Here is a 14,224-nt window from a genome sequence, read left to right as displayed (position 1 = left end):
CCTAAAAGTCACAATTTCCAAAATTTTGGAGTGAAAATCCATCACGGGTTACAAGCCATGAGGTGTTTGGCCTGTTTTGAGTTGCAGTGGTTCTCAAACTTTTAACACTGGAACCCATGTTTTAGAATGACAAACTGTCCAGGACGCACTGGAAGTGATGTCATAGCTGGAAGTGACATCATCAAGCAAAATAAAAGAATTATAAATAAATTGAAGAGATAATTAAATAAGGGGAAGCCAGCCCCGTTTCACCAAGTGAAACCCTGCCTGCAATAACACTCCCCCACAAAAAAGTAGTACGATTTTCAGCCCTCTCCAGTGCCCACCTTACCAACTGAAGCCTCTGTTTATTCTTTTTTTTTGGGGGGGGGGGGGGTTGCTGCCTTTTGGAGCATTTGTTGAGCTCCACTTTCATCAGATTTGAACCATGCAGCTAGCCTTGCATTCTCCTTTGCTTGGCTTGACCAGCAGCCAAAGCATGATGGCTTACTCACGAGTAAACACGACCCTGTGGCTGACTTTTGCTTTCCATAGGGCTCAATATGTTCATCTGCTTGGAGGGAGGGACTTCCTTCTTGGGTGTTTTTGAGGGGCTTCTTTTATTGGATAGGAAACATTCTGGTGTCGTTAGATTCCTCTCAGACTATGACCTCTGATGACCTAAAGCAAATTCGCCTACTCACAAGTAAACACACAATAAGGTCCGGTTTCACTTTGTATAGGACTCCATACATTTTTTTGTTTCCATTTTTTGGCCACAATGTTTGATGGAAAGGAGATATTTTACCCCGGTTTTTTCATTTTATTCTGCTGGAAATTCCGCATCCAACAATAAATAGCATGATGGGGTTATTTGTAACCTCTGTGATGTTAGCGATGTTGGGTTATTTGTGGTGTTACCCACCCCCAAGTCTAGTACCTGGGGCGGACCTCCCCTGCCCCTTGCTGGCTACGCCACTGACCCCACCCACTAGTAGAGGATACAGAAATGTTTCCATGTTCTTGCCCTTCCTTTCCCAAAGTGTATCCTACTACCAGTGATGAACGGTTTGGGGCAGTTGATTGCAATATCAAACATCCCTGCTTGTAAGATTGCATACAGGTTTGGGTTGAATCCAGTTCTGCTCTGGGGTTAATCTTGCTTTCTCAGTCTGGCATGGATAAGATGTTCTGCAGTTTGTGTGTGTGTGAAACTAATGACAATTATCTGTGATCAGAACTTTCTCATTCTCATGTGATACTCATTGCAGGATACTGAACAAAAATTATCAGCATGTCCTATCCTTGATGTTTACCATTCATGAGATCAACAACAATCCCAAGCTCTTGCCAAACCACACCTTGGGGTTCCACATCTATGACAACATGTTTGATTCAGCCATCACTTATGAGACCATGTTGAACCTCTTGTTCAAAGACCAGCGGACCACATCCCAAGACTCCTTCTTGTTTATACCCAATTACAAGTGTGGCACAAGCAGTGATGTGATTTCAGTCTTTGGCGGATACACCTCAGACAGTGCCATGCAGATGGCCACCATCCTGAGTCCGTACAGGATTCCACAGGTATGTCTATGAGTACTTTGAATCCCTTTGCTGTTATGTTTTCATCAGATGCAATTTTCTTTTATTTACCTGCACATTTTTTGCAGTACAGAGTGGGGCATGATTTCAGCATGCAGAAGGTAAGAGGGGGTCTTCTTAGGGTGACGTTTGTCCACTTGCCCCAGAATAGACCCAGCAGCTGCAATGGGTCAACTTGAACCTGTGCCAGCAATACCACTGGCTGAAATCCAGTGGATCAGTCCAGGAAAAGGTTTAGGATACAGCATGTGCCAGTGCTGCTGAACCTACCCCCTTCTTGTCTGATCCAACCATTCCCCATTCCCATCTCCTCAACATTTCACCTTCTCCCTGCCTTTCCCCACCTTGCACTGAGCATACATGATCCAGTTAACATCCTAACAGCTGTGAGAAAGCTCCGGCCATTTTGCTAGCACACCAGTTCTCTGTGCTGTCACAAAGCACTTTATGGCAATTTCAAGACACTGTGCATCAGTGGAACATGACAAATTAGGGCGCAATGCTATCGTGCGCTGGAACAGGCAAGCCAAGAGACTTTCACTGTATCCAGCACAGGATAGTGGCCACAAACAGCTCAGCCAAAGGGAAACAGCTGCTGGCCGCTATGGGTCTCTTCGGATTTGCTCCAACTCAACAAGTGGCTCAAGTCCGAGGAGAGCGGAGCAGCTTGAAGCCGCTCCATTCTCCCTGGGAACATGGGTTGGGATCTGGCAAAATGGGATCCGCCTCCCGCTCCCTGCCCGCCCACACCCAGGGCCGCCCACCACCCACCCAGGAACGCCTTCCCCTGCCTTCCTTTGGTGCTTGCGTTGGCCCAAATTTAGGGCACGTTTGCGACCCTCCTGGGCTGGCGCAATGGACTTGTGCCAGTCCAAATATGGGTCTGGATTGTGCCCTTAGTGTTAGCTAAGTGTTAGCACTTAGTGTTAGCTGAATATCTATTTGTAGTAAACATGGAATTTCTCAAAATTCTAATCAGGTTCATTCCATTCTTTAGTTCACTCACAATGCACATGAGGCCATGTTCAGTGATAAAAGAACGTACTCTTCTTCATATATCATGGCACCGAGGGAGACCCTTCAGCATGTGGGGATCGTCCAGCTGCTCCTGCATTTCAGGTGGACCTGGATTGGCCTCATCGTTGCAGATGATGATGATGGAGAAAGCTTCCTGAGGAAACTGACTCCTCTGCTTGCCCAGAATAGCATTTGCACTGCTCTCTTGATAAGAACTCAAGAACTGGAAGTCAAGGAGGATCCTCATGCCTTCCAAACTATAAAATTAGAACTTTTATCAACTGAAGCAAATGTGATTGTTGTCAGTGGGAATTTTCAGACGCTTTATTCCCTAATGCTCACCTTAGATCGCCTAGAATTCTTGTGGAAGATTGAAATAGGGAAGGTTTGGATCGCAACGTCCAAGTGGGATTTCACTCTTGGAATCAGTTATGGTGGCTTCTGTACAAAAACGTTCCACGGTGCTTTGTCTTTCTCAGTCCAGACAAACTCAGTTCCAGGATTCCAGGAATTTCTCCAGAATGTAAAGTCTGATGAACCACTGATGCATTTTCTCTGTGTGTTTTGGCGCTACGCATTCAACTGTATACCACCCAGTTTAACGTATATGAATCTGTATGGAAAAAAGTGCACAGGAGAGGAGAAGTTGGAAAACCTGCCTATCACAATTTTTGAGATGAATATGGGTGAAGAGAGTTACAGTATCTACAATGCTGTCTATGCAACAGCACATGCTCTACACTTGTCACATTTATCCAGTGAAGGGAGAACAGGGGCTAGAAGAAACTTCAAGCATATGAACATTCAGCAGTGGCAGGTACAGTATCCACTTGAAAGAACTCTTAGTGTGAGTGAAATGAGTCCAAAGGACTGAACGGGGATAATGTCAAGAGACTGTCAAGAAGCTCATTGGAGATGGGTGAGTATGGGTGAGATGCAGCCATAATGTTCTCTGGTAAGCTGATAGGAAGGTAAAGGATCTCTGTTTCTTTGCTCTTTTCCTGTAACTTAGAGGTCCACAGTAGGATATTTGCATATGAGCCAACAGTTACGTGAACCCACTGAGAGAATGGAAAGCATTTCTCAGGGTTTCTTTCTGTGGATTTCATTGTCTGCATTCTAGCTCATTTGCAAGTGGCCATGGGTTGTATCCAAAGCAGGATTAATTATGACTAAGTTCACTGAAATGGCGGCATTTACATTCATATAACAAAGGGCGCAATCCTAACTATGTCCTATGCTGGCCCGGTCAGGGAGGGTTGCAAACGTTCCGTAAAGCAGGTTTGTGCCTCCTTGGGAGGAAGCCAGACCAGCGCTCTGAGAAGCAATAGCCTGCGGAGGCTGACGGAAGCCTCCACGCCAGCTTCCCCCAGCACAAAAGGTAGGCGGGGGCGGGGAGGAGGAGGGACGAGGCATTCCTGGGCAGGGAGAGGGAGGGCAATGGGCGGCCCTGGGGGGTGGCGGGCAGAGAAGGGGAGGCCGGGCTTGGATCTGGAAGTTAAGCTGTATCCCAACCCCCGTCCCCAGGGAGAATTCAGCGGCTTCAAGCTGTTCCGCTCTCCTCTGACTTTTGCCACCTCAGAAGGTGGCGCAAGTCTGAGGAGACCCATTGGGGCCAGCAGCCCTTACCCAGGGGTAAGGGGAAGAGTTTCCCCTTGCCTCTGGCTGAGCTGCTGCTGACCACAATCTTGCGCTGGATACTTCGCAAACCTCCTGTGTTGCCTGTTCCAGCGCAAGTTAGGATTGCACCCTAAGGCTGCAATCCTATACACCAGAGGTTCTCAAACTTGGGCATTGCAACACCCGAGCCCGAGAAGTTCTGAGCCTGTCATTCTTAAGATATGGGGTCATCAGGGTTATTTTCAGACTTACCGAGGCCCTCAGATGTGCTCTAGAGGGTGGGGAAAACCTATAGGACACTATGCAGGCCTCCCTGCACCTTTGAATGGCTGAAAAGCTCACATGACCAACTTCTGGTTTTGCGGAAACCTCTTTCTAGTTTACGAACCACTGCTATACACCTTTATCTGAGAATAAGTCCCACTGAAGTAAATGAGACTTGTAGACATGCAAAGGCTGTTTCATTATTCCAGGGGTACTCAGTCATAACTAATCTGCAAACTTGCTGAGTGGAAGGTGATGGCAGCCACCTATAGCATAGCCATTTGCACATCATGACTGACTGTAAAATGTGTGTCCAAGACAGAACCGTAGAGTGAAGAATAGGATTAAGACTCCACTTTGGTGACACTCTATTGTATGTCTGAATCTAGCTGAATTATTTTCTGGAAAACATCAACTTTAACAATGGTGCTGGCCATGAAGTCTTCTTTAAGAATGGGGAGTTGCAGACCATGTATGACATCATCAACTGGGTCACTTTCCCGAACCAGACCTTCCTTAAGATTCAGGTTGGAACAATTTCACTGAATCAAGAGTTGCTCATCAATGAAGATGCCATTGTGTGGCACAGCAGATTCAAGCAGGTGGGAATGAACCTCATAGCATGCAGAAAACAAGTACAAAGTACCAAGGTCCAGAAGGGACATAAGTGAGCCAGCTGGCCACATACTTGACACCCAAGCACCTTGCTCTCCTCCAGTTTATAAGAGAGAAACAAGGCATGTTAGTCCGGGGTAATTTGTACCAAAGGCTAAATAAACTCAGCCTGTACTTACCAGATCAAGTTATTGAAATCAAGTAAAATGAATCTGTGATTATGCCTTGTTAAAATCCAGCAATTTGTGTCATGTTAACAAGTAGGGATAGTACTAAAGAAAAGAGTTAGGCTGTAATCCTATACAAACATACCTGAGAGTAAGTCCCTCTGAATACAATTGGACTTAGTTCAGAGTAAACTGGTATAGAATTGCATAGTTAGAGTGCAATCCTAACTTATCTTTAAGCCAATGCAAATCCTCTGTGCCAGCCTACAAGTTTTGCAAATGTGCTATAAAGCACATGCGTGACGACTCATGCTAGCCAATGAGGATGTGTGTTAGCCTTCCGGAACTGAATCCCAACTGGGCAGGGGTAGGTTTGTGCCACCCAAGGGTGACCACCATGGGGGGTTTGAGAGAGTGGAGGAGATTGGTATGGGGGCATTCCATGGTGGGGAAGCATGGAGCCGTCAGTGGACCGGGCACAGGAGGAGGAGGGTGGGACTGACCTGGAAACCTAGGCTGGATCCTAACCCCCTCCTTGCAAGCCCAGTGTTAAAGCTGGCTGCTCAGATCTGCATCAGTGATTATGATGGTGCAGATCCAAGTAGGCCCATAGGGTTGACTGCCAGGCTACACAGGTTAAGGGGAAATAAAGCCCCTTACTCCAAGTTGTGCAGCAACCACCACCTACCCAATACTGGATACAACACAGGCCAGTAGACCTGCCTGTTCGAATACAGGATAGGATTGGCTTGCCCATCACTTCAATGGGAATTATCCAATTGTCCCTACTGCCTAGAAATGTGGCCGAGTTCAAGGGTCTTCCTTAAATATCAGATTTGGCTTTGGTAAAATGTGTAGGGTATCAGAATTTCTCAAACCTCTTCTGCATCTACACGTTTAATTTAGCTAGCAAATTCTTAATGGTCATAAATGTTCATGTCTAGTTCCTGATCAAATATGCCTTAAATAAGTTTTTGAAATGACATCTTCAACTCTTGAGAAGGTGAGTGCCATTTTCTTATAGCTTTATTTTGCTCATACTCAGAGAGCACTGGAGTTTCAGCAGGGAATCCAGTTTTTGGCATACTTTACACTTATTACGCATGAATCTGAAATAAGAAAAAAAATAAACAACCTTCATTCACAATTTTTAAAGTTAATTTAATCTTAAATCAAGTTTGAGCAAATATGGGAATCCTATCCGTTTGGTTAACTTTTACATTTACATGACATTACATTTGGTGGGTTTCTGCTTATTGCAAAAAGACTAAAAGTTCAACTGGAATTTCTCCTGTCCAACACTGCAAAATTTTGGAAGTATACTTCAAAATTAAGTCAATTCAGCATAAATTTAAAGTATTAGCCAGAATTTAGCAGAGGCTTTTCTGAATATTTCCTACAATATGTTTGATTATTAGAAGCCCAATTCTACATGTGTTGAGAGTTGCCATCTTGGACACAGCAGGATAATTCAGGACGGACAACCTGTTTGTTGCTACAGCTGTAGGCCCTGCTCAGAAGACATGATTTCAAACCAGACAGGTGAGTAGCATTACCCCATTCCCCCCCCCCCCGAAAATGTCTTAAGATATATGCATACTATCACAATTAAAGATAATATTGCTAAAATGAATTTATTTTCTCTAATCATATGGAGAAAATGAAACTTGACATTGACATCAGTGGAGAAAAGGAATTCAGGACTGAGTTAAGCCAATTAATTTCAAGTCAGTTGAAACTGAATTCAATTAATTTCCCATTAATTTCAGTAGGACTTAGGGACCAACATATGGGCCATTCACAGTGGCAGAACTCTTGGTCTGCTGCTTTCACTTCTGCTGTGGAACCGTAAAGCGTGTGGTGCTGTCATTCTGGTAAAAGGAGAAGCTCTGGCACCAGGGCTGCCTCCCCTGAATGCCAATCACACACTTCTGAATGGAAGATGGGAGTTTGTTTGGCCCGTCTCTGGAACGTCCCACCTTAGTGGGGATTGATACCAAACTGGAGCAGGGTGGGTCTGAAGGATGTTTAAGCAGCACACTCTCTGTTCACTTCCTCTTTGTTGCATGCTTGCAGGGAAATTCATTGAAATCTCCCCGCTTTCCCTTGGAGCAGTCTGAGTTCAAGTGGTTGCCTTTTAGGGCCATTTAGGAGTTTTTCTGTTCACCGGATTGGCCACTGGTGGACAGTTTTTTTCGCCTTCCTCTGGCTGTGGGTGCATTGGGTCTTTGTCTCGGAGCCTGAATAACCCCCTGGTCACTTTGCTTTTATAGGTAATGCGGGTTACACAGCTTGAGCCCTGACCAAGTTCCATCACTGTCACTGGGATGTTATTATCAATGTCGTACCCCTGCCCCGAAGGGCAGAATCAGTTGTTAGACAGGGGTGGGATCTGTCCAGTGCTGTTGAGACCAAATAAGCAAGACATTGAAAGTTGGAAGGCTATGAAGGTTGTTTATTGTTTCAGCAAGGCATGCCTGTAATTCAAACAAAACATCTCCGAAAAAGGGAAGTTCTCCGGTAACTTTCCACTTTGTCCCTCTCATACACTCGCCGCCTCCTCACTTTCTTAAGGGAAGTAGCCTTGCCTCGTTTGACCGTTTCGAGTATGTTTGCTTTTTCTAATTTTATAAGTGTCTGAAGGATATGTCTGGCTTGTGGTTTTAGACACTTTGTTAACTTGTCAGCAAAAAGGGCCTGTCATTGATAAGATTAGCAAAGCAGTAAGTTTTAAGCGTTCCCCTAAATTCATGCTTTTCCTGTCTTTGTTTCTTTCCACCACCGCCCCCCCCCCCCGTTACTCTGTATTGATGGTTGCTACAGGTTCTTGGTTTGGAAGGAGAGAAGGGGTTTGAGACAGGTACGCAGGCATCAGTTTCCCCCGCTTGAGGGTGTGGGTCCCAATGATGTGATCTTGGGGACCTACATTCTCACCTTAAAGTTACTGCATAGCAATATATCGCTCTGATAAATGAGAATTTACTTTACTCAGGCCAGTGGCCTGTGCAACATACATAGAAACTTGCGTTGGTTTGCGCTTTAAACTAAGCAAAAGTTACAGGCAGGCAGGGAGGCACTGAATGCAACAACAGCAGCCTACAACTATTACTAAGACAGCAGCAGCCGCTGCTAAGATTCCCTTCATCCGCCCTCCCCATCCGGAGAGCCAAGTGTGCCCTTGTTTTATAGACTCCCCATATTGGAGTATTAGGCTCTCTAGGTGCCTAATATTGTCTTCTGCTTTCACTGAGAAGTTTGAGGAGTATACACAATACTGGGTACCAAATAGGGCACAGACTCCTCCTTTAGAAGCCAGGATCAGATCAACCGAGCCCAGGTGTGGACTTGGCCTCCCAGTGATGGTATTATCTGAATCTAACATATGAGTGAAAAGGTTGCCAGAGGTATTTGTCACTGACCGGTTATGTACCGCTTTCCATATTCCTGTGTCATTCCAGAACTGCCACAGGGTAGTGAGGTTAATTTGTGGTCCCTTAATCTCCCCGAATCTGATTAATGGTTGAGTTACATTTTTAGGCTTGAAGTGCCACTGCCAAGGGGAGCTCTGATTTGTTATGATTTTAAGGAAGCATGTAAAATTAAATGCTGGGGATACATAATCTACCCAGTCATCAGATGCGAAGTCTCTTAAGTCCCCTATGAGGGGAACTCCAGACTGGGAGCTAAAAGGCAAATGCATACGGATGTAACCATCAGTGTGACTTATTTTTGATGCTACTGCCTGAAAGGTTTGTACTGCTAGGTTCTCATTCCATTTCTCTGAGATCTCTCTTGCCCCTACCTGCAATTAAGTGAATTGATTGTAATTGGTCAGGGTCGCGTGGTGTCACTGTGCCACACTGTGGGTTTTCTCCTAGCCCCGAAAAGTGTCTAGATCGTTCAGGGTTTTTCAAGAATTTTGTTGCTTTGTGTGCATCAATGTTGGGATAGGTGATTCCTTCATTGGAGGCAGTTTAACAGCTCCCCCCCCCCATATACTTTAGGTTCTTTTACGAGTAAACAACCACTTGAGTCCTAAATTGTTTCTTTTGCTGTCTTCTTGCACCCTGGTAACAGTCCAATTCTCGGGTACCTCAACCTTCTTCAGCCGGGAGTGATGGATCCAGTTCTTCTCTCCTTCAACTTTTGCTGCAGTGTAGGTGGTCAGGAGCATGAGGCGCGGCTTCTCTTTCCATTTGGGCTGGAGAGGGGTATCCTTCCAGGTCTTCACCAGCATGTAATCACCTGGCTGTAGACTGTGGACTGGAGCATCCAGCAGGACAGGACTGATGTCTCTCACGTACCTGTGAAGAGAACGCAAAACTGCTGAAAGAGAGCACATATACTGGCAATGCAAAACATTCCTGGTTTCCCATGTTACATTTATGAGTTTAGCCTCCTCAAACGTCCTGGTGACTGACCAAGTTCTCCCGAAAAGGAGTTCAAAAGGGGACAGCCCTCTCCTGCTATGGGCAGGTTCGGATAGGAAATGCTTCGGGCCATCCAGAGAATCTGTCTACAAACACTAACAGGTAGCGCTTTCCTTCTGCGGGAGGTAACTCAGTGAAGTCTACCTGCCATTCCATGCCTGGTCCTTCTGCAGGGAAATGGGACTAGAGTCTTCTGGACTCCCCCTTTGGGGTTGGTTCTTTGACAGATTTCACAGTTCTTGACATTGTCCCGGATTTCCGGTGCTATTCCTCTCGTTATGAAGTATTTCTACATTAACTGAATCATTGCTTCCTCTCCTCCTTGGGTTCCTTCATGTAACTGAGTCACAATTGTTATTTTCAATGCTTTTGGTAGCAAAACTTGCTTGTCTGAGTTGATTCTCCATCCCCCTGGGGTGAGCTCAAGTTTTAGCTTGTCTGCTAGCTCTAACTGCTCTTGATCATAGGGGGGCTTCTGTGGGAGGGGAATCACTGGCAATAGGGCTCCGGCAAAGATGGGCGGCCCTTGTCTCGCAGCTCGCTTAGCTATTGCATCAGCATTCTCAAGAGGGGTAACTTTCAAGTCTTCCCTGGCTGCATATTGGGAGTCAGTAGTTAGGCTGCAATCATGAATAATTGGTCTGGTTGCAGGGTTTAGAGTGTTACAGAGCTGAAGCTTTATGTCCCCATTTTCCCATAAAATTGTTTGGTATCTTCCCAACCGTGCTTGGGTGAGCCAGAGGTCTCTCTTTTGTTCTAGCAGCGTCTTGACCGTGTGTGGAGTGTATGCTGTCTGTTTTCCCCAGGGCGATTTTGCGAGCCTCTTTAATCAGAAGGGCTGTGGCAGCTACCGCTCGCAGGCAAAGTGGTCATCCTGCAGCTGCTGTGTCTAGCTGCTTGAATAAATGCCTAGGGCCACTCCTTACTTTTCGCACACAAACAGTGAGAATGGTTGGCTATGCTGGGGCAGTCCTAAGGCTGGTGCCTCCATCAGTCTCCTTTTCAGCACTTCGATTGAGTTTTTTGCTTCAGGAGTTAATTCAAAAGCACTGTTCTCAGGCCCTTTGAGGCAGTCAGGGAGGGGTTTTGCCCACCAACTGAACTCAGGTATCCAGAGCCTGCAAGAGGAAGCCATCCCTAAGAAAGTGCAAAGTTCTCCTGGGTTTTTGGGCTCAGGAATCTGACAGATAGCTTTCTTTCTTCCTTTCTTCCTTCCTTTCTTCCTTCCTTTCTTCCTTCCTTTCCATGTGGCCATTTCCATGGGAGTCCATGGACGGTAGACAGCGAAGTTGGTTACAACTGCAGACCGCTCTCCTTCTCCATTCCCGGTCTGAGGTCTCAATACTAAGGGTTGGGTCTCTAGTGGGTACAGCAGGGCTGGGGCTGTTGGCTGGGTTTCTACTCTGCTGTCTGCATATGGTGGGGGTGAGTGTAGTGTTTTGGGCCCTCACCAGGGAGCTGCTGAGGCTGTACACTATTATCCCCCCCACCCATTTCAAGTATATTTTTAGTTGGACTTAAATTGCATTTGTCACATAAGTCCTTTCTATTCCACAGGGTCTCAAACAGCTGGGCATACACGTGCTCAGTCCATTTGTCAGTCCACTGGAGAAATAGGAGCAGCTGCAAGATGGTGTTTCCATCCACTGAACCCTGGAGCGACCCCTGGGCTTTGACCTACCTTGAACAATTCCTTGACCTTCCTAGGAAGCATCCCTCCAACCCATAAACTTATGGTGTACCTTACCTGTTCCTTGATGTATCCCTGGGCATTCGGTCCCCCTGACCGTTGCGGGTGTTCCTTGACGCTTCCCTGGGCAGCCGGTCCACAGACAGCCGTGGGCCTTCCTTCTGCCTTCGACCTGAGTTGCGTTGTCCTCAGCGATCTCCACCTCTCGAGGCCGGTCCCCCGCAGGGAGTTCCCTCCATTGAAGAAGCTGGTGCATGCTGGGAAGTCCCATTGGTCACCACCGCCAGAGATTTGACACCGTTGAGAGACTTGGACAAGGCCAATTTGGGGTCTGGCCTTTGAGCCCCACGCAGATTGGGTGCCAGAAAACTGTCGTACCCCTGCCCCAAAGGGCAGAGTCAGTTGGTAGACAGGGGTGGGTTCTGTGCAGTGCCGCGGATACCAAATAAGCAAGACATTGAAGGGTGGAAGGCTATGAAAGCTATTTATTGTTTCAGCAAGACATGGCTGCGGCCCCTGGGAGCCGCAGCTCAAATCCAAAAGGCACCCTCTGGTGGGGTGTGACACTTTTTTATACATTTCGGTTGTACTTCAAAAAAAAGCATCTCCCAAAAAGGGAAGTTCTCTGGTAACTTTCCGCTTTGTCCCTCTCACGTACTCGCCACTCACTTTCTTAAGGGAAGTAGCCTTGTTTCGTTTGACCTTTTCAAGTATGTTTGCTTTTTCTAATTTTATAAGTGTCTGAAGGATATGTCTGGCTTGCGGTTTTAGGCACTTTGTTAACTTGTCAGCAAAAAGGGCCTGTCATTGATAAGATTAGCAAAGCAGTAAGTTTTAAGCGTTCCCCTAAATTCATGCTTTTCCTGTCTTTGTTTCTTTCCACCACACCACCCCCCGTTACTCTGTATTGATGGTTGCTACAGGTTCTTGGTTTGGAAGCAGAGAAGGGGATTGAGTCAGGTACGCAGGCATCATCACTAAGGGCCCAATCCTATCCCACTTTCTAGTGCTGATGCAGCCATGCAAACATGGCATGTGATGCATCCTGTGGTGTGGGGAAAGTCAGAGATGCCTTGGTCCCTTACCTTGGGTCTGCATTGTGTTTGCATTGGTACTGTAAACTTGGATAGGATGGGGCTCAAATTTATGTACTTAGGTTGCAATAGTGCACATACATACCAAGGAGTAACTACCACTGAAATCGAAGGGCTTAACTTCTGAGCAGAAATGCATAGAGCTACATTGTAAGCCGGTGGGTATCTGCTGATCAGGCTGGGTTTACATTCCTTCTCATAGAAGTATTAGAGTGCTTAAAAAGATTGCTTGCAAGAGTTATTGGCAGGCTGACACAGACATAACATCAAAGCTATGTTAAAAAACAGTACTATGTACATTAACAAAGTTATTAATATTTTATTTCTCACCTTCAGATGCAGTGCACTGTATCAAGTGCCCAGAAGATCAATATCCAAACAAGAACCAAGATCAATGTCTTCTTAAGGAAATCAGCTTCCTCTCCTACCAAGAATCTTTGGGGATCCTTTTGGTTTCCCTGGCTATTTCCTTGGCTGTGCTGACAGGGTTGGTGGTGCAAATGTTCCTGAAGAACTGGGAGACTCCCATTGTCAAAGCCAATAACCGGAACCTCACCTGTATCCTTCTCACCTCCATCCTGCTCTGCTACTTTTCCTCCCTTCTATTCATTGGCAAACCAGGGAGAATGACGTGCCTTCTCCGCCAAGCAACCTTTGGCACCATTTTCTCCGTAGCGGTTTCTTGTGTGCTGGCAAAAACAATCCTCGTGGTTCTGGCCTTCATGGCTACAAAACCAGGCCACAGGATGAGAAAATGGCTAGGGCAAAATATGGCCAGCTCCATTGTTTTGTGCTGCTCTCTCATCCAGGTGGGCATTTGCACTGCATGGCTGTCAACCTCTCCTCCATTTCCTGATGCTGACCTGCACTCCCAGCCTGGACTCATCATTCTGGAATGCAATGAAGGTTCTACCACCATGTTCTATTATGTTCTGAGCTATATGGGCTTTCTGGCCCTCATCAGCTTCACTGTCGCTTTCCTAGCCAGAAAATTGCCAGACACTTTCAATGAGGCCAAGTTCATCACCTTCAGCATGCTGGTCTTCTGCAGTGTTTGGATCTCCTTTATTCCGGGATATATGAGCACCAAGGGGAAGAACATAGTTGTGGTGGAAGTGTTTGCCATCTTGGCCTCCAACACTGGGTTGTTGGCTTGCATCTTTCTCCCCAAATGTTATATTATGCTTTTAAGAGCTGATCTGAACTTCAAGAAACTCAGAGAACAGAGAATGAATATTTGACACCCTTTAAAAAGTTTGTTTTCTTCATTTTGCTACATTTATATGTTGGTATGCTCACATATGACTGAATGCCTTTCCAAAGCCCAATGGAAAACTTGCTCTGTTACGTGAAAATCCCCTTTTTCCTTTTAGGTGTGATTTTCTCTCTATATCTGGTTATGTACTATGGACTAAGTGTCCATACATTCAACAATTAGGTCAAGTCACAAACGCAACCTCCACCTCCCTGTGGTTACACATAGAGGCATCTTAAATCCACCTCCCTATGAAGAAGTCTGGCATCTTAAATCCACCTCCCTATGAAGAAGTCTGGCATCTTAAATCATTGTTTAAGTGTCTCCTATTCATTGTATTGTTTTAACTCAATCACTGCTTTAGTACTGTATGCAAACTGGAACTGCCTTCTTGTGTTGATGATTCATGGTATTGTTTAAGCCAGCCACAGACCCCATTGAATTTTGCTGATAATCCTTTCAATGTTTTACACACTCGCAAGCACCCA

General features: G+C 45.9%; 1 protein-coding gene across 1 annotated transcript; it reads left to right on the top strand.

Annotated features, from left to right (window-relative positions):
* Positions 1-1,287: 1,287 nt before the first annotated feature.
* LOC136652954 (vomeronasal type-2 receptor 26-like) lies at positions 1,288-13,722 on the top strand. Its single transcript, XM_066629877.1, has 4 exons — positions 1,288-1,566; positions 4,875-5,012; positions 12,311-12,347; positions 12,818-13,722. The coding sequence occupies exons 1-4, from the start codon at positions 1,288-1,290 to the stop codon at positions 13,720-13,722; spliced, it is 1,359 nt and encodes a 452-aa protein (XP_066485974.1).
* The last annotated feature ends 502 nt before the right edge of the window (positions 13,723-14,224 follow it).

Source organism: Tiliqua scincoides, chromosome 5, assembly GCF_035046505.1.
Source record: "Tiliqua scincoides isolate rTilSci1 chromosome 5, rTilSci1.hap2, whole genome shotgun sequence".
NCBI lineage: Eukaryota > Metazoa > Chordata > Lepidosauria > Squamata > Scincidae > Tiliqua > Tiliqua scincoides.
Note: the sequence above shows the minus strand (reverse complement) of the source record. Positions and strands in the feature narration are given on the sequence as shown.